Source organism: Homalodisca vitripennis, chromosome 4 (genome assembly GCF_021130785.1).
Source record: "Homalodisca vitripennis isolate AUS2020 chromosome 4, UT_GWSS_2.1, whole genome shotgun sequence".
NCBI lineage: Eukaryota > Metazoa > Arthropoda > Insecta > Hemiptera > Cicadellidae > Homalodisca > Homalodisca vitripennis.
In genome coordinates, this window is record NC_060210.1 from 20707643 (window position 1) to 20728203 (window position 20561).

A 20561-nucleotide genomic window follows, 5' to 3' on the forward strand; every position below is an offset into this window, starting at 1 on the left:
TTCAATAAATTTCTAGGTTACTTTGGCCTTATTATTTTCATAATCAGTGGTTTAAGACAGACATGTAAGGCTGGTCTCAGAGACATAATTAGTACACAACCAGTTTACAAGATATCAAGAGATGAGTCAACACGTTCAGGTTTCTGAGACCTGATCTGAGGTAAGTATGCACTCTCCAATCGGGTATGGCTGTAGTATAATAAGAGCCCAACACTCGAATGGTATCAAATATGGATTAAAACAATTTAACCCTTTTAGCACCAAGAGCTTATATATAGGTTCAACCTGTTAAGTCATAAAACACCGAGAACCTTTATTTAGGCTCAAGCTAGGTTGATGGTGAAACGTCCAAGAGCCTATATAGGCTCTCAACATTTTCATACAGTACACAACCATTTATTCACTAGTATCAATAAAATTAGTACTGATTAATGCATTTTATGTAAAATGTACTATAGCAAGTAGACATTCATATAATATTCAAACAAAGTAACAATACACAATGAAATGTTTTATCTAACAACACATGCGTTTCTATGGTAAAAGTGAGTTTTTTTTACTTTTTTACTAATAAATATATAAATTGTTAGTATTATTTTACCAAATTTTCACTGGCCTTTCTCAATTAAACATGTTACACTATAATACAGAGGTTTGTTGAGTAAATATTTTTTTCAAAAATGTATTGAGCTCTTAATTTACACACAAAAAATCAAAAAAGTATCTTAACTTTTAAAAGTATACAATTTTAACGGATCAACATTTCATAAATTCCATTACATGTCATTGTTTTCCTATTAATAACAAAAAAATGAGGTCAAAATAATTAGTTTATCACGAGATTTAGCGAAATGAGAACGATTTATATCTACATAAATCATAAATTTCACGTCATAATTCATAAGGGTACGTCCAAGATGCACGCTGATAAAAGCAGGTAGACAGAGTCAGATTTCTCGGCGCCGACTGTCTGACTCTGAGCGGCAGGCGGATGTGGCCATTATGTAAGCAGGTTGTCAGCGCAGAAAGAGCTGCCACCAAAAAGTTATCAGTGTACAATGGAACTTACAAACAAACAGGCTGCAGCTTTATTGCTGCTTAGTGACAATGTTGCAACCAAGTTAAAACCAATGAGAAGTGAAATACATCCAATTAATAAATTAAGATCTGTTTACGGGGAGTACAAACCCCTATTTCCGCAATTACTTGCCGACGAAAACAGATTTTTTTAAATATTTCAGAATGATCCTGGATACCTATTATTTTATTTTGTCAAAAATTGAACACAGGCTGACTAAGAACTGGGCGAATTACCACACAACCCCTATTCAAGCGGAAGAGAGACTGGTTGTCACATTAAGGTACGTAAACACAATTTTTATAATTGTTATTATTTAATTAAACCTCTTGCATTATTAACTCAATTCAAGTAGACTGATAAATGATCTTAAGGAATAAACTAATAATAAATATCACTGTACATTAAGGTATGTAAACACAATTTTTATAATTGTTATTATTTAATTAAACCTCATGCAAAGTTAATATAATTCAAGAAGACTGATACATGATTTTAAGGAATAGAGTATCACTGTAATAACATAATACATTTTTATTTGAAAAACAATTTCAATTTCAGCTCAAATTTAGAACGAAACATATTTTGATCCTGTGAGAAGGGTGAGCCCAGAAAATTCCTCTTTATGTTGAGGGAATGATTCTTCATGTCGTGGGAATGACTGAGTGTTGGGCTGATGTCCATAGTTCTGATTATATTTATCAACTGACGGAGGCCTACTATCATACGAAGACGTTGAGAGAGATGGGGATGGCTGTGGAGTAGGTCTACCACCTGTCGAAGTTCCTGGAGAAAGCTACTGCAAAGATCCTACCATGAAAGCAAACTCCTCCACAACTTGTTGAATACGGCTCCGGAATGTAAGTTTCTTTTCCATGGGTATTTTTGACACAAACGGAAGCATGCTTTTAAAAAACATCATGTCATCATTGTCAGGTCCTCTCTGTAATGCACTTTGGATAGTGTCAATTTTTCGTTGCTCCAGTTGTAAGATTTTTTCGTTGTATAAGGTGTTGGTTGCCATCATACGTCTTCTCTTCGTATACTGTAGTATAGAGAAAGTATAGTGATCACACAAATTCGATGTTGGTTTTTGACGGACCTTTACATTTTGGGGTCCCCTGACCCCAAAAAAGTGGTTTTACAAAATGTCTGTTACAACATACGTTGTTTACTAAACATTGAAATTGACTTAAAAAGATCAGCTGATTTACTAACAAACATTATAATGATTCTAGTAATTGAAGCAACCCTTATGTGGGCAGTAGCAAATGAAACCTATGTCGACCCTGGCCTATAAAACATGTTTTAGAACATTGTGAGAAACTATGTGCCAGTTCTTGATACCGTTTATTTTAATCTGTGATCCTCTTTAAAACACTGCCACTTACCATCAATATCCATTTCTACAGAAATCTTCTGCCAACAGGCATCAATGATGTTCCTATTGGAATATTCTTTATGGCGCTTATCCCATATCAGAGGATTAAGTTGCACTTTTGATACTAAATCGTCGATATCCATCTTAAAAAAACAAACAACACTCAATACACACACAAAAATCACTTTCCGACTAGCAGGTCGTCTGAAACCAGAATGAAAAAATCATTCTGGTAAAAATCGCAGTCAGACTGCCAGTGCGCAGAAAGTCAGCGCGCAGGTGCAGTGTGGCCACTCCTGCTTAACAACGTGGAATTTTACGCATGCCGACTCGGCGCTGATCACCTGACTCAGAAAACCAGCGTGCATCTTGGACGTACCCTAAAATTGCCCTGGTGCTACTGTGACAAACCCCGCAGCTATGCCGCGGCACTCAACGGCACAACCCGCACCAGTAACTCTTGCATTATGTGACGCGACCTATCCAATATGCTTGGTGCTAAAAGGGTTAAATATGTTTGACATCTTTTTTGTAATGTGTCTGACGAAGATAGCCTTGCTATCGAAGGGCCTCACAAAAATAAAAGTTTTAAATATTGGTTTATGTGTTTAAATTTAAATAAGTTAACAGTAGCCAATACAAGCTCCATCTTCAACATTATGTTTGACATGTTTATCCTATAAATTAATTCTAAGTACTACGCTGCTTAAATTTAGAATAAAGTTGTATTATTTTCTGTAATCTAATATGCGTATATTTATTTTACATATGAAAATTTAGGTTCACTATACAATCTAAAACAATCTTAAAAGTCTATAACATATTTCAGTTCTTTGTTTGAAGGTTATTTTTGACGATGGAAGGATTGTGAAGGAAACAGGATTTTTCCGAACATTTGCCACCGTTCAGTGAAACAAGAAATCAGTAACACTAAGTTTCGAGATCTGCAATCTGATCTCTTCTTCAAGTAAAGAACTAACCTAATACATAATTACAAACTAGGTTAAAATAAACAAATCTTACCAAATCGTTGTGGCACGCCTTAGTCAGGAATCACAACCTACATGTTGTTTGTCAACTTCACTAACTCTATAAACATACACTTAATAAAAAACTATACAAAACACTAATCATTAAAACTGAACTATGGAATACAGGTCACAATACGTCTTCATTCGTCTACTACTATAGTTAGTTCTTTACCTGAAGAAGAGATCAGATTGCAGATCTCAAAACGTAGTGTTACTGATTTCTTGTTTCACTGAACGATGGCAAACGTCCGGAAAAATCTGTTTCCTTCACATATTTCAGTTCGACATATTGTTCCAAATTAATTAATTCAAATTTAAATCATGTGTATGGTATTTGAGTAATGGCCACTAGAGATGGGAAATACTGTTATTTGTCAACAACCTACTGCAAAATAAAGGGTGGCACCGAAGTTCGTAATGATGACCGATCTGTATTTTCCCGACGTAAGATCATGTCCTAGATTGACGTTGGAGAAGTTGGAACAATGTGGGACGTGATCAGAAATCGAAAAACTACCAATCGGAAGTGCTCCTGGCCATCAACGTGGGTTTCAGTGGTGCCATTGGCAAAAAAATAAGAACATCCCTCGAGATAAGCTAGTACCCAAATTCAAGCATTCAGGTCAGGTGAGCATTTGTAAAGGTTATCTTAGACTTTGATACTAGCCTACTACTAACATATTTATAGTAACATTATCTAAACCTAATTATATTGTGTAATAACATTTCATAGTGTAATATTGCCATTTCTAGCCAAAATAGAGTGCACAAAATGGCCTCGCCTGTGTTTTGGTTACCGAGTAACCTAATACCAGAAAGTCATGAGAACACCAAATCATTCAGCTCAACTGTTACTGAAATAATGGTATTCCGGTAATAGGTTGCCACTGAATAACCTGTCACTGACACTAATACTGTCCATCTGTAAAGATCACAAGTACAATTACAATATACATGTATTAGTATATATGTCACAAGGTGTCGGACACGTTTATACTGAAACATAGTAAAAAATAAGTAATAACTCAAGTGTTGGTACTTTTGGGTACAATATCCAATGTTATTTCACTAGTTAGATGATAATAACATACACACACACATCTGGAGCAGTGAGCACAATCTTCCCACTATCTACACATAAAGAAACTATGGTGGAAGGGTTGATTAAATGTAAATCCTTAAGTAAATTTAAATTCTCAAAAGCATTAAATCATGTGAATATTGAATTTAGCTCCAGTTCACATTACTCTTAATGCAGCATCTGAAATTTGACACTGTCATAGAGTTTACTCCTTAAATCTGGAGTTCACGTCTGTTTAGAGAGCATCCAAAAGTCATTGAAGCTCAAAACTAACTCTGCATAGGTTTGAACATTGGAGGCACCTAGACTATAAAATTAAGTGTAATCGATAAGGTTATCAATGTGGGTAGGGTACGATAAGCTGACCCGGTTTTTTATATTGAAATTTGCAAACGATATTACTTAATCATAACCACCGATATAATCAATCGATACTGATTAATTATTTTGAACAAATAACATAAATAATCTATATCAACAGCTGTAAAGAGTTTCAAATAATACACGTAAGGTAATATTTCAATTTTACATATAAGTAACATTTGATTATTAAAAATGGCAGTCAATTTTTGAAAACTACACGACATTGCTTTGAAAGATGATAAGACATATTTTACGTGGACTCCTACCGAAAAATCCATGATGTGAAATTTGTGGGATAGAAACAACTGTAACTGTGAGAGGAGCAAATATGGTCTTCTTCAGTTGTCCTAATTTTGCTTATAATAATTTGTTTCATCACTGTAATTATTAAATCCATATTTTAATTTAAAACATGTGATTGTTATTGAGGACTATAGGCTAGATACGTTTATATCGATTGATAATCTAGGATTTGAGATGCAAATATTAGGTATCGATGATTACATTCTTCAATATAAAAAACCGGGTCCGCTTATTGTACCCTACCCATCAATGTCTCATCAGACGCACAATTGAGTGCACTACAATGCTTTATGTCTATGCATGTTAGTTATAGCTTCAAGCAATGACACATTTTGCTGAACTGAACTCAACATTGGCATGACTATTTTGTATTTAGTTTTAATAAAACAGAATTTCTTAGTTTGTTCACGTCTGAAATTATTAATAACATATTTGAATGAATGAATGCTTAAACCTAATACTTACTCACCTAGTTCCAAAGAAAATAAATCTGTAATTGTTTTGTTTCAGGCCTAACCTGAAAAATTATCAATATTACAATTAATTACACCATTGCTGTAGTCCTAATATAATACCAAAATTTAAGCTGAAATACTACATATTTACACGAATATACGGCATGAATTATCACTGAATGTCAACGATTAGTTTATAAATTAAAATTACTAAAATACAAGTTTTAACTTGAGTTTAACATTGACGATCACGGACGGCGATTAAATGAAACGTAAAAACACAAACGAAGTGGTGTAATGAATGGACAGTGTTAATATTAAAATTTGTTTTCATGCGGCATTCGAATAGAAAAGTATTCACAAGCTCTTCATGTTTTTTTTTGTTCGAATATATCGAATATTTTAAAGAATGATTTAAATTACGACTAAATTATTTATAATAAACTAATTATTCTAAAGTAAGAACAGGCCTTATTATTTAATGAAACAAAGTGATGAACTAGTTTTAACTTTAACACGTTTTCTCTTGTTCATTAATCTAATAAAATATAAAATAATTCCTTATAGTATTGCATTATATAAACATTGTTTATTATCAAAAATAAAATACAAAATACATCCATACTTTGTTTATAAGTAGATTCACTGTATTATTTATTTTTCTTGATATTATAATAATATACATGAGAAGAAACTAAGTACTGAAATAAACAAACAGATCGGAAAAATATGGAAATTTTCAACATGTATATCGTTCTAATAACTTCCATGTGAATTTTAAATGTCAAACACACACATTAACTACAACATTTTAGTAAAATACATATTATTTAATGAAAGTATACATATTTATGAGAAAGTATGCTGTAATATGAAGGAATGCATTTTTTCGGTAAGAAAATAAATGGTTTATAGTTTGTAATGTATACCTAAGTATAGATTTTCTTTGTCTAACACAGTCAAATAATCTGACAAAAAGATTATGATTATACAGAAGCTCCACAAAATTCAATTTAATTAGGTAGTGCTGGCAGCTAGTTGATATAAATACGATTCATAGAAAGAGGTTCTGCTGCTGTATAGTATTATTAAGTCGAATAAAATACACCTTATCCGAATACCTCATACACTATTGAAAAACGTAAGTATTCGAATAGCAACACCCGTTCGAATATCACATCATTGGATGGAAGAACCTTTAATAATTTTCAAGGCTAGAACCCGAAACTAGAACAAAACAAAGCCAGATCGAAGACAATCTATCTAGACTCTATCTAGAGTCTAGATGAGTAGGCCATTTCCAAAACCTGTTATTTAGAATTTTTGTAATTTTACAGTATTCATTAAAAACGTATAAAAACATTACTTATTAACATATCTTTGTGATTTTTTCACCAAACATTTTTAGAAAAATGTCCTTTTTTTATTTAACAAAGTCTGTATAATCACAAGACTTATGTTTTTTAGTAATTAAATATTGAGTTTTAGATATAGCTGGTTTTGGAAATGATAATGAATATAACTGTTTTTGGAACTGTACAAGAAGCCATTTTGTTTTTTGGTACATTTCCAAAACCAGTTAAAATTATTTTAATTTCCAAAAACAGTTAAAAAGGGTTTGAATAAATAAATTACCTGTGACAAATTTTAATTTTATTCATATTTATTAATAAGTACAAAAGACTTGATGATTTTATTTTAATAGTGCCCTTTCATGGTTGTGAAGACTTAACGACAATATAAAAATAAAAAGTAATTAAAAAGAACTTTAACCAACAACATCATGAAAATGTCACTTTACTGTCCACAACATCAATGTAAAAAGGTTTCTATGCAACCACTTCATCTTCATCCTCCATTAAATCGAAGTCAATATCTTCATGTTTAATTGGTGTACCGGTATTTAAGTTGGCTTGCTGAACAAATACATTTGAATAGTATTGCAAAAGTTCGTTTTGGCTCCATTCTTCTCCAAAATGAAGTTCTAGAAGTCGTTTCACATCATAAAGTTTGGCGGATTTTACAGGAATTCCTTTGCTCACCTTTTCTGATCGTATATTCTTCAAAGTTTTTCCTCTTCTGCATAGAGTTTTGCCCTTCCCACTTTCAAAATTATAAAAAGGTTCTCCTCGAACCAAAACAGTTGTCAACGTTTTGTTTCTACTAAAAACAATCTTTTTGACTTTTGGAATTGAAAATGCCAGTCAGTCGTCCTCTTCAAAACTTCATCTGAAGACTGTTTCCAATCAATAACCTCACAGTCTTCTCCAAGTTGAGTAACTGTTGTAACTTTCCGGAACATTTCAAGATATTTATCAGGATTTTCAATAACACTATTACTTTTGAACTGTCGCTCAAGGATTCCGAAAACCCTGTCAGGTGGGATAAACGAATGAATGGCCAACGATGGGAAACAAGAGAACGACTTCTTTGACGTGTTGTGGAGTTGAGCATGAATATTATAGTGCTATTTTTATTTTGGCCACCACAGCCGTCGGAAAAGAGATGTGATCCCATTCATATCTGTAGAACATAGTCTATGGTTCAGGGCAGAAGCAATTTGAACTGATCCCTTAGCATATTTATTATCATACATTAGCAAAAGTGTTTTCCTTATTTAAATTGGCTTTTGAATATCCTTCAACAACTGTGAAATTGTACAAATACATCTGGCGTCGATAATATGCTTCCTGATCTGGTATTTTAGGAAGAACTAAATTTTTTTGGCAGTCATAACTTAAGATTAACACATTTTCTTTCTTTTCTTGCAATGCTTTAAAAAATGTATCAGCTCTTCTTTTGTGAGCAAGAAGTTCCAGCTTTATATTGTCTCGTTCTTCTTTGTTGCGTTCTAAGTTCAGCTTATTCTCAAGACTAGTGCAAGTAGAGCATTTGTTGTTGTTTGATCATTTTCCACAATATCAGTAGGCCTACTATTTTGTAGATTATCTAAGACTGTATCCTCAGATTCCATTAGATAAAACTTAAAAAACAAACTAAATAACTGAGAACAATATAATTTTCAACTTAACCACAACAAACAACAAACGCTGTTATAGATCTTGATGTTGGCGGCAAAATTAAAGCACAGCTGGTAGAAAAATACGTTAAATATTTTGTTTCTGCAGTATTGCCAACACTGGTAGTAAAATATTTGATAAGTAAAACTCAAATAATTATTTTATAAGAGTGCAAAAACTTCATTTTGAAATGCGCCTAATCATATGAGTGAACAGAATAGCTGGTTTTGGAAATGTTTTACTTTGACGCCATTTACATTTATTGATATATAACAGGCTTTGGAACAGTAAAGATGGATGAATAAATAACAGGTTTTGATACTGAAGCTTGAGTGTAAATAACAGGTTTTGGAAATGAAATCAATTTTTAAATCCAATTTTCTTGCTGTTTTAGCAGGTTTTGCAACTTGAAAATATTTCAAAACGGTAGCAAATTCACTAAAGTTACCATGGCAACCATTATCTCAATTTCGATTTTTTTGACGGAAAGCTGGTTTTGGAAATGTACTACTCAGATAGATCCTCAATCCTCATCAATACATTGTTACGGCTACTTTTCACCAGTACAATGTTACATGAATCGACGACACCCCGAACCCAAAATACTTTGATAACAGATATTTTGTCATATTGAGTCGCTGTGTCATATCCGCTTCTATGATGCATTTAACCATAAAACAGCGCTTTAATCCGGACAAATTAATTACGCTTTCCAAACGAACTAAACTATTCTACATTTCTTATTTCAACCCTTTCAGCAACCGCTATTAAGCACAGAGTGACAAAACGTCCAGATAAGAAAATTGAAAGTTTTAGTAAAAATATAGTTTTAACTGTACATTTTTAGAAAATATTAAGCATCAGACATGAAATACAAAGTTACTATACAACTTTTACTACAAGTTTAAAGACTGTTATAGAATCCAACTTAAATGTTTTCAACAGAATCAGGCTCCTGAGACATGTGTGTGTGTATACATAATACATATTTTCTTGATCGGAAAACAAGGAAAAATCAACTTTGGAACAAAAATACTAAGACCGAAATAAATCACTCTTGGTCTTTAAAGTTGCGAAATATTAATTGAAAGAGACTGCTTTGTGCAATCATTATTTTATGACAGCAGTACCACGTGTTTAATTAATTTAATCATTCTTTAAATTTGTTGTGTAAGAGCTTAGAGAAGCTTGGTAATATCAACACCCCACCTTGCTAATTCCAACCTTTTCTGCAATATAGCTGTTGAGAACAGAGTAAGAAAATATCCAGATGAGCAATATACTGTTAACTGTATATTTAGACAAATATTAAGTATGTGATATAATAGACGAAGTTACTGCCTAACATTTAAAGATTTTTAAACACATCTTAATAGTCTTATGACAGAAGTCGGCTTCTCAGAACTGTGTAAGCATACGAGAAGTGTCACAGTAACAGAGGGTGAAATGTAATAAATTTTAAGAAATGAAATAGTAAAATCAGCAATTTAAAGGATTTTACTTTAAGCTTTTTGTTACTACTACCACTATTCATTATGAACTAATGTAATTTTCGCAAGGAGAACATATATAAAAATGCACTTGAAAAGTGTCTAAAAATGAACAATTAATGGACGTTTTCTTGTCGGATGGTGTCAATAATAAGTTTGATTGTTTCCTTTCTACCATTGAAAATTATTTTGAAATGATCTTTCCGTACAAGAAATTTAAAATACGCCATAAAAGGTATTTCACACGGATGAAGTTCGATCAATCCCTTTCGAAGCTTCGGGAGGTCTAATTAACATGTAATTTGTTAAAAAGATCTTAACAACGATTTAAGGAAAGCACTCAGAGCGGTCAACGCTAGGAAGGTTCTCTTTCACATTGAAGACTCAAATAATAGTCAATAGTTGGGATGTAATTACAAAAATAATACCTCACAAAAGCCCACAGCAGATGAAAAACTGATTGTTGAAAAGATGACGGTTTTACAGTTTCTGGGCCCACATAGGTAGCTGAATTATTCAATCATTTCTTTGCAAATAGAACATTTACATCTGGTCCGGAAAATCGTGCAAATCAGAATAACACTTTGGATTTGTGATGCGTCAACTCAACTCTGTTTTTGTATCCAACCAGTGAAGTTGAAGTATTGACAACTGCAAGTTGCCTTAACAATATTAGATCTGCTGGCCGTGATGGCACTTCCTTCAATTTGCTAAAGGATGTTGGTGATTTTGTAGTATCTTCCTTATCATATCTGGTAAAAAGACGCAAAGAGGCTCTTCTGAGAGAGTTCAATAAGATCGTGTCCAATCCCGAATCTTCCTCAGCAAGATAGCCGGCTCAAATCACGCAAGCCATCACTACGAACAGCATCCCAGTTGATAGAGGAGAACTTTACGCCTAATGCTAACTGGGCGTCATCCTGGGAATCATTCGATGGACGGAACAAGTTCTTGATATCCGATCCTACGAGAGCAGCTTGTTGGAAATTCCTCGAGAGGAATGGGTTTTATTGAATCGTTTTCGAACTGGGGTTGGGAGAAGCAATCACTGGAAATTTAAGTGGGGTATTACTGACGACCAGACGTGTGATTGTGGCGCAAACTCTCAGACAATGGAGCACATTGTAAACGACTGCCCTTTGCGATTGTTTTTTGGTGGTCTGGCTGGTCTGAGTGGTTTAGAGAATGGGTCCCTAGCCGCTGAATCCTCAGTAATTTGGATTTAGCTTTGTGACGGGAGATCTTAATATTATTTTTAATTTATGACTCAAGAACTTTGTTCTTACGTACTTTTTAATAATTGTAATTTTTAATTTATTTATTTATGGATAGCTGCCTTTGTCCCCCATACGAATATATATATATATATATGGTATATATAGTATATATATATATATATATATATCTGGTAAATGTATCTTCTGAGCATGATGAGTTTCACAATTCTCTTAAATCGGCCATTGTAAAGCCTTTGCATAAAAAGGGCAGTATTCTCGATAAAAATAATTACCATCCAATTTCTATAACGTTAACACTGTCAAAATGTTTGAAAAGCTATTCCTTGGTTGCCTTTGTCCATTTTTAATGTTAAATTAAGCTCTTTTTGTAAAACAGATTGGTTTCCGTCAAGGCACTTCAACCAAGGATGCTGTGTTTTATTTCATTTGGAATGTTTCAAAAGCTGTGGATAATCACAAACATGTTTTTGGTATATTTTTAGATTTAAGTAAGGCCTTCGATATGATCAGCCTTAGGCTGCTCTTAAACAAGCTGGATAATTTCGGAAACAAAGCCCCTTACATTGGATTTCCTTTTTTATAGGTAGAACACAGACAGTTCAAATTTGCTATGTATATGGCAGGAGCTGCATTTCTCGTCAGGAATCAGGGGAAAATTGTTGTAAGCTCTGGAGTTCCCAAAAGAATTGGTCCTTGGGCCGTTTCTCTTCTTGCTGTATTTTAATGATGTTTTTAGAAGTGTGACGTACTGATTTATGTTTGTTTGCTGACGACACTTCGTTAAGTGTTAGCAATCACTCTCGTAATGATCTTAAGATTGGTGTGTTTCTACAGACGGGATTCCTATTACAATGAATTGTTGGCGGACAATAATTTGTTAGTGAACACAAATAAAACTGTTCATTGACTTTCGGTTAAGGAATTCCGATGAAAATGCTTGCAGATTACTCGTAGGCAAGGCATTTCACTAATTTCCTTGGATTTATGATTGATTCTCGCCTTGTTTTCTTAAGATATATCGATAAGGTGTCTGATAAGTTAAACAGTGGTATCTTTGTTATTAGGAGGCTTGCACAATTTGCTGACAAGAAAGTTCTCCTCACGGCATATTTTGGCTGTATATATCCTTATTTTTTCCTATGCAGTTGCAATTTGGGGTGCTGAAACCAAACAAACGAAACAAATATCTCGCTTGCAAAAAATCAATTAAAAGTAGACCGTTTACAAAAATACCCTGGGTGATTTGAGTTCACGTAAATACCCCAACGACGCTGTGATGCCGCCCTCTCCCAGTATCCCACCACTGCTCGGCATTCGCTCTATCAGATTATCTGATTGATCCGGCTCAGTCGGTCTCGTTCACTACTGCGATTCGTTCACTTGACAGTACCGGCCAGTATATAGTAACTGAGCCTTCCCGCTAGAGCGCGTTATACCGGCATTGTGTTGACAGAACAAAATGAACGAATGACCGACTGAATGTTATGACCGAGTGAACGAAAGGATCCGCTTGTAAAAAGTGTTCGAATAGAGGAAGAAACATCATATTGTACAGTGAATAGATAGATATATAACAATAAATGTATTGTTTCAGGAATCTAGTAAATGTAAATAGATCTATTAAAACTGATAAAAAATGTCATTGTAAGTTACCAGAACATTACTAAATATTTTATATGTTAATACTTATAATCAATAGACTTGGGGAATTGATATGGCTTTGATTTATCATAAGTAAGGTTATTCCCTTACAAATGTTTTAAACAAATTACTAAAGATTAAACAGACACATTGCTCCTTTGAAAATGATTTATTTTTATAAATAACAAGATATATCCAACCGATTAACATCCATCACTTTTCATAATAACCAGATTCCCTATACCCCCCGTTGAGTTATACGATTAAGGTTTTATTATAAATCGGTTAGCAGTGAACGAAAGGAATGACTGAACGATTTACGAGACCTAGTGTAACCTTTAAAACTTTATAGATTTAGTTAGTTTCATATGATGTTAAGCTATTTTTCATGGGTAAGGGTTTTAAAATGAACTTAATTATAAAATTGTAAGTTTTAACGATCATTAAAAATAGTATATCTGAATTAAAAAAATCAAATTTATTCAGTTGGCAGGAAAAAGTGAACAAAACTTTCAAGGTCTTTTGGCACACTCTGATCCGGATCACTTGTTCACCTGACTGACCCGTTCGAATTGAACGGGTCAAGACCGAACGAGACATCTCTATTGGCCACTGCCACTGCGCGGCTAACCTCACAACAAAATGCAAGCTCCCTGGATACGTCTATGGCTATATTAATCTGTCCAATTAATATTTTACTCTTAGACTGCGATACTTGTATATGTCTACACACAAAAATATAATATAGTTATAGAGCAGGTAAAGTAGCTGCAGTGTAAACAAAACTGTGTGGGCGAGACACGACCCACACAGCTGATAAACAGATACAAGAAGGTGCTGATCCCACTCCCCACCACAACCCCCATGGCGGAGGAGGCCCCTCCTGTATGGTTCTGCTCAGAAGAAAATTTCTGCGCAGGTTTCTTTACGAGCGGTTTATCTTATAGGCTGATTTTTTGAATGAAAATTTCTGATTTCTGTTGAGAGGTTTTTTTCGAATTCTAATATTTTGTCATTTTTTAGGGTACCTACATTATTAATACCCCTCTTAATAACTCTTAACATGAAACATAAAAACATATTTCAACCTACTAATGCTAACAGATACAATCTTCAAAACTCCAGTTCTTTAGTTATACTAAAGCACATTACATTTTTTGAAAGACACTTATTACTCTGCAATTAAATTATTTAATGCCTTTCCTCCATAGCTTAGGTCGGAGTCGGGTGTGGTTTTGTTTCGGAGGAGGCTTAGAGCATTTTTAGTCCGTTTGAAATGTTACAGTCCGAGAGTATTATGCCCTATTGTCCAGTCTGTGAAATAGTGGTACTATAATAACACCTCTAATACTTAATTATCACATCTGATATTTCATTTACAATGTAAGCAAGTGCTTTATAATCTAATTCTTATGTCAACTATTTTTATAGATAAATAATATTGAATGGACCTTTGTCAATGCCATGTACATAGTCGGATGACAATAACAGATGTTGACTAACTTTGACTAATATACGACTAACGCCATCAACGAAAGCGATGAAACTATGACCGGTCGGTGTTCGTGGCCATAACTCGCTGTTTCTCTCGCCCGACCCTCTAGAAGTGTAGAAGCGATAGTGACCGTATTAAATTTCTGTCGAACCCTACGGGTTACAGACCGACTAGTCATCCCAAAAATTAATAAGCACGAGTCTTATTTTTTTACTGCATGCCAGCTGTTTATAGTTCAAGTATCAAAATAAAAAAAAACAAAACTGAACTATGATACATGGTTTGGCTACGTTTACTTATTTAACGCAATTTAACATAAACCTTGAACATTTGTATCAATAGGAGAGGGGGTTTACAACCCTCAACCTCCCCCCCTGGACACGCGTACGATCTTTATTATACTATATTTTGTAACCTATGTGTCTCTGATGTATAGAATTATTTTATCGTCGTTGCCAAATTTTCTAAAAGCTTTTTTTCTTTTTGTCACTGAAGTCTGTAACTGTCAGATTCAAGACGCTTAAGAGGAAGGTGAACTAGAGCTATAATTAACATTCGTATTGAATCAACCTGTTAGAGGCGGGGAACTTATTGATTGAAGGCTTAAAATGGAACAATCAATAAGAGATAAGCAACTAGCTGTCGCTTAGCGATAAGTAAACAAAACGAGCCGTTCCGAAATGGGACGTGAACTGATCTGTCTCAACAATAAATGAACAACTCTTTGAAACTTAAATTAAAACTAAACTACTTGAGCGATTAATTTATCACTTCCGCTGTGCTTTATTTAGAATCGTATACAACATACTAACGAAAATAAGGAACCCTTAATTTTACGAGAGAAATGGACTGTATTGTTTAGGCGAAAGCGTGATTTTATACTTTAACATTGAGGATAACAACCGGATTCTAGGTTGGGTGAACCAACGTTTGAGGCAGGAATACAATCTTTACTGAATTTAACATGACAAACTGGTTTTATTGATTTCGTTACAAGTGAACCAACTAGTGTTACAAGAAAGCTAGATGCTCTTTCCATCTCGGCAGCCAGTCTGGAGAGAGCGGACAATCGCCTTGGTCAGGATTGATCGGGGGGGGGGGAGGTGGTCAGTGCCGGCCGATTAACTGTTCCGAGAGGCGCGCAGTTCCAACGAACGTAGCACCACACTTAATTAGGATTGCAAATGAACGATATTTTATAAGTCAAGAGCAGTTTTAAGAACAAATTAGAAGTTACTTGGCTACTTTAATCTTTAGGTCCTAACACAATTCTTCCAACCATAGCTACGTTATGCCTAGAATGCTCGGTTGCTCCACCATGCTTAGAGATCGTGTCTAAAACATTGTAATGCATTCTATTGTGCACCTGAATAAACAATGAGAATACTTCTTTACCCCGATTACACTATATTTTGTACATTAGGTGTCTCTGATGTCAAAATGATGGGTAGAGTTCATTTTGAGCTTCTTCGTCACTGAACTTTTTTGGATCTCTTCAGAAAAACATGCTTCCAGATTCCATAAGTAAAGTATCGTCAGATTTCGGACGGTGCACTTTGAGGAAGGTGAACTGGAGCTAAACTCAAGACTACCTTCAGTGTGTAGCTATCATCTCTTCCCTAACCATAACATTTCACTCTTATACAAGAGTCCATCATTGCTTTGGCCATTCTTGTGCAAATGGCTTAGTATCCATATTATCTGGATGAGCTCTTCAATAATGAACACTCAGTCTGATCTTAATTGTGATAGTTTTTAAGCAGTTGCAAAAAACTGAATCATGTATGTGATCTAATTGACAGTCCATTCAAATATAACGTGGTCCCCATGAGATTAAAACTGTAACTCTCCAAAGGGAGGTCCTAACATTTTTTATTACTGGATATTTCTGCTTCCACATCTTCAACGGCCAACAGGTAGTAATGCTTTTACAGAACCCCAGGATCTAGGCTGGCACTCCAAAAATGCACCATAGTAGACCGCCAGTTACTCCTAGTTTAGGCTGGAATCACACCACAGAGAAAAAATGCTTGGTGTATGAGACTGATCTGGTCATGTGTAATTCTCACCAGGTAGACTGTTTACCTTTTCTTATACTCAGGAGAAAAGTAATGTTTATACTTTTCTTAAATTCTGCAGCTCTTTAATTAAAACCTTAGTGCAGGGTACTGCCTACACATATATATTGTCAAATGCACTGCATTGGGCAAAATAAAATTTTACATTCGGTCTTGTCATAACAATCACCCATGATGAGGAATCAATAGTTGATATTGCCAATGGGGAGGGTGAGTTCATAGAAATTGAGTTAGAGATGGAATAACTAAACCTCAACCTCAAGTTCTACTTTAAATTGCACAGCATTGGCGAGGGAAAGAAGAATGGCTGTTGAAGAAGATAGATCATAGTAAAGTTTCTTCAGATCAACCTTCATTCAACATTCTCTCAAAACAATACAGCGGAGCCAGCTTTATTCTGCCGATGACTCTGGATGGAACAATTTGATAAGGGCCCTGATTCAGGAACTCCAAGTTAGCGAGGGATGTCCTTCAAGACAACAGGGTTGACAGACAAATAGGGTTTAATTTGTCAAAATACCAGGGCATGTATAGTTATTAGCAGTAATCAGATGGAGTGTTTATTTCCTGGACCATTAATCAAGGACCTGCTGTCCACCGTCAGAGTACTTGGCATTAAGGAGGTTTAGTTGAATTTTGGAGCAAAAAGGTTTAAGATAACTTTTTTGAAGAAAGAAAAAGTACAACAAAATTATTCTGATCACTCCAGAAGTAGTTATAAACATTAAAGTAGGGTATTTATGCTATTTTGTTATTAGGTCCAAATAAAAATGTTTAAAGTATGTATGTTACAAATAACTTAGCTATGGTGGAAAAAGCTGACTCAACGTGAATATTGAGTTCAGCTCCATTTCATCTTCCGCTTAGTGTAGCATCTGAAATCTGATTACTGAAGCTCAAATTCTGTTATTGAGTAAGGTGCTAAACTAATCAATAAATTGTTTAAATAACTTTAGAATTTTTTATTTGACTCTATAGATGTATTCTTCTTAAACAAATATAAGTTGTGATGCCCAGTTTGTTCTTCTTTTCGACCTCTTGTATTATAACAATGTCCTTTATTTTCCGTTGAGGCAACAGACTGGTGTTCTTTAACATAAATTATCGTTTTAAATATATAAAGGGCATATACTTATCATGATATTGAGATCTTTAATTTTTAGGCTTAGATAATTTATTTAAATTTTGATTTATCCAATAACCCTTGGTGTGGTGAGTTTTTCAATCAGATGCAGGTCCATTCAATAATTATTTTAATATAAGATTAACCATTTATAGCCCATTAAATGGTATAAACTATGTCTTCATCAAAACAATGTTTCTAAACATATCTAATTTTGCTTTCATATGAAAAAATAAAAATAATGGTAAAACAACCACTTTTTAGAATCAGTAACTTTAATTTTGAATAAAATATCAAATGTTGGTAAATAAACTCATTGAGGTTTAGAGGTTTTTTTTTATCAAACTATCCAATTATATATTAATTCATTAAAAAACACAATACATCAATTCAGAATATTAATATTAAAATTAGGAAAACCAATTTTGCAGTAATATCAGTATAATTTTTAATTATTGTCTCCTATTTTCTTTTATAATAAATGGGAAAACAGTAAAATTAATAAAATGAGATCTATAAAGGTGTTTTGGACGATTGATTGAAAAACCTTTCACAGTTGTTACAATATGTGTTAGTGTATGCAAAGCAAATCAAAATCAAAATCTGATAATAGTTAAAAACCCATAGCCTTAGAATATAATTTTCATAGTGAATATTAAATTAAAATATTAATTTATAATAATAATAAATATGACACATTTTCACTAAATTGAACATACGTACACAGAAAATTTACCTGATATAATATCTGTTCACTTTAGATTGAAACCACATTCGTATTGCTTATGTTGTGATTTACATAATGTGTTCCATAATGTACTTTATAATATCTATTCATTTACACAATATTTAAACTATAACAAAATGAAAAATACAGTAATTTCTTTAAAAACACTTTAAAATGAGTCCAGTGACAGTGTAAAAATAATGAGCACATAATTATTATAATAACGATAAATATTTGTTTGTTAATGTTGTAATTAATGCAAAAATTAATTATCGAAATTCTATTAGGAATTTTTCATATTTATAATAATTTATAGGATATTATTAGGATGCATTATATCTGCAATAAAATACCTGTATTGCGACACAATTTTTAAATATTTCACACAATGAGAAAAGATTAATTAAAGATAAGAAGAACAGGATTTGTAGGTAACTTAAAACAAAATAGATGTAAAAATTGTATAACATTAATTTTTATAAATTTCAAGTTATGCATATTGAAAAACTAGAACTCAACATTCTTAGTGTATAGTACTGCTAAATTTAGTTCTGAGTAATTATTGTTTTCATTTTATTATAAATGTTTGTTTTTAATAATGTTAAGAAAATATTTTGAGAAAATATATGTTAAGATGGTTTACATTTAAAAGTTACAATTCAACTGAAAGATTTTTATTTTAGAAATATTAGACAGTAAGTTTGTGTGAGTAGGTACACTCATCTTGTTATCTGATGAACCACTAGGTTAAAGGCCATCATCAGCTGTCTATGAATGGTATTGTAAATATGTTTATCCCCGCTACATGGAGAGTTAGCTAAAATAAAACACTTCCCAGTATGTTTTATACTTGTAGGACAAAGTTAAAATCAAATTTTTGCATTCAATTTGTCAGAAAGCTATGTGAGGAGTCATCTCAACTTCATTTGAAGAGCAAATATGATGTAGTAATTATTGGTGGGGGTAAGTGTTTGTGTTTGATATATTAAATCTATTTTGTTGTCTAGCTTAAAATTACTTATCTGCAATAAATGAGCTATTATCTTTGAATGTAAACATAAGTATACATAACATTAAAAAAATGTAACTTTTTAAACAGAAATCCAAAATAGAATTTTTAAATCGTATATTTTTGGAATTAAATAGGTTATTGAAGTAAAACTAAACAGGGTTAGACATTTGGTGTGAAATTTTAGACAGTTTTGATGTAATGAAATATTATACCGACCAAAACCTTAAACATTAATTAACTTTGCATTGTGTAAACAAGAAAAATAATATATATTCGTACAAATTGATAAAAAAGGGGTCAACTTTTAGGTGAGTATCATCGAAGTCTGTCACTCAAGGGGTTGTTAACAATTCTATCTGTCCGTTTGTCTAACTCTTAACAGGATATATCGCAAATGAACTGAGCAATTTGAATCGAACCTTGAAATTTTGCAAGAAACTTTATTTCTCTATAGGCAAGATTAAGTCTGATGATGATGCATGGCCTTCCATGGGTTTTCGTTATATGACAAGGATGCTGTTATGATACACCCATGGTTTCCAAATAGCAGGGAGTACGTGAGGTACTGGCCTTTCTGGCACTACCTCAGGGCAACTTTTAATACTGTTGAGAGCTTCTTAGACTACCCATAAAAATGTCGTTGAGAGCAGACAATACCGCCATTGAGCCATTGAGGTCCCATGGCCTTGGGAACTTAGAGCCATGGATGAACCATAACCCATAAAGATTCCATTGAGAACACAACCAACCCTACCATTGAGCCATTGAGGTCCATGGCTTTGGGAACTTAGAGCCACAGGATGAACCATAACCCACAAAGATCCCATTGAGAACACAACCAACCCTACCATTGAGGCCCTTAGCTTTGGGAACTTTAGAGCCATGGGATGAACCCATAACCCATAAAGATTCCATTGAGAACACAACCAACCCTACCATTGAGCCATTGAGGTCCATGGCCTTGGGAACTTAGAGCCATGGATGAACCATAACCCATAAAGATTCCATTGAGAACACAACCAACCCTACCATTGAGCCATTGAGG

General features: G+C 33.6%; 2 protein-coding genes across 6 annotated transcripts in view; one reads left to right on the forward strand and one right to left on the reverse strand.

The window, feature by feature from the left end:
* The window catches only part of LOC124359021, a 197808-nt gene extending 191807 nt beyond the window's left edge, over positions 1–6001 (reverse strand). For 4 of the 5 annotated variants that reach the window (XM_046811367.1, XM_046811366.1, XM_046811365.1 and 1 more), the window contains exon 1: positions 5707–6000. The gene's annotated coding sequence lies outside the window, so the exon portion shown is untranslated. Of the gene's footprint in view, positions 1–5706 lie in introns of all 5 variants that reach the window. The other variant, XM_046811368.1, reaches the window with a different exon arrangement.
* Positions 6002–19268: 13267 nt separating this feature from the next.
* The window catches only part of LOC124359022 (pyridine nucleotide-disulfide oxidoreductase domain-containing protein 2-like), a 186177-nt gene continuing 184884 nt past the window's right edge, over positions 19269–20561 (forward strand). The window contains exon 1 of the mRNA XM_046811369.1: positions 19269–19467. Within this exon, the coding sequence (XP_046667325.1) occupies positions 19344–19467 (124 nt within the window). The 5' untranslated portion in view covers positions 19269–19343. The remainder of the gene's footprint in view (positions 19468–20561) is intronic.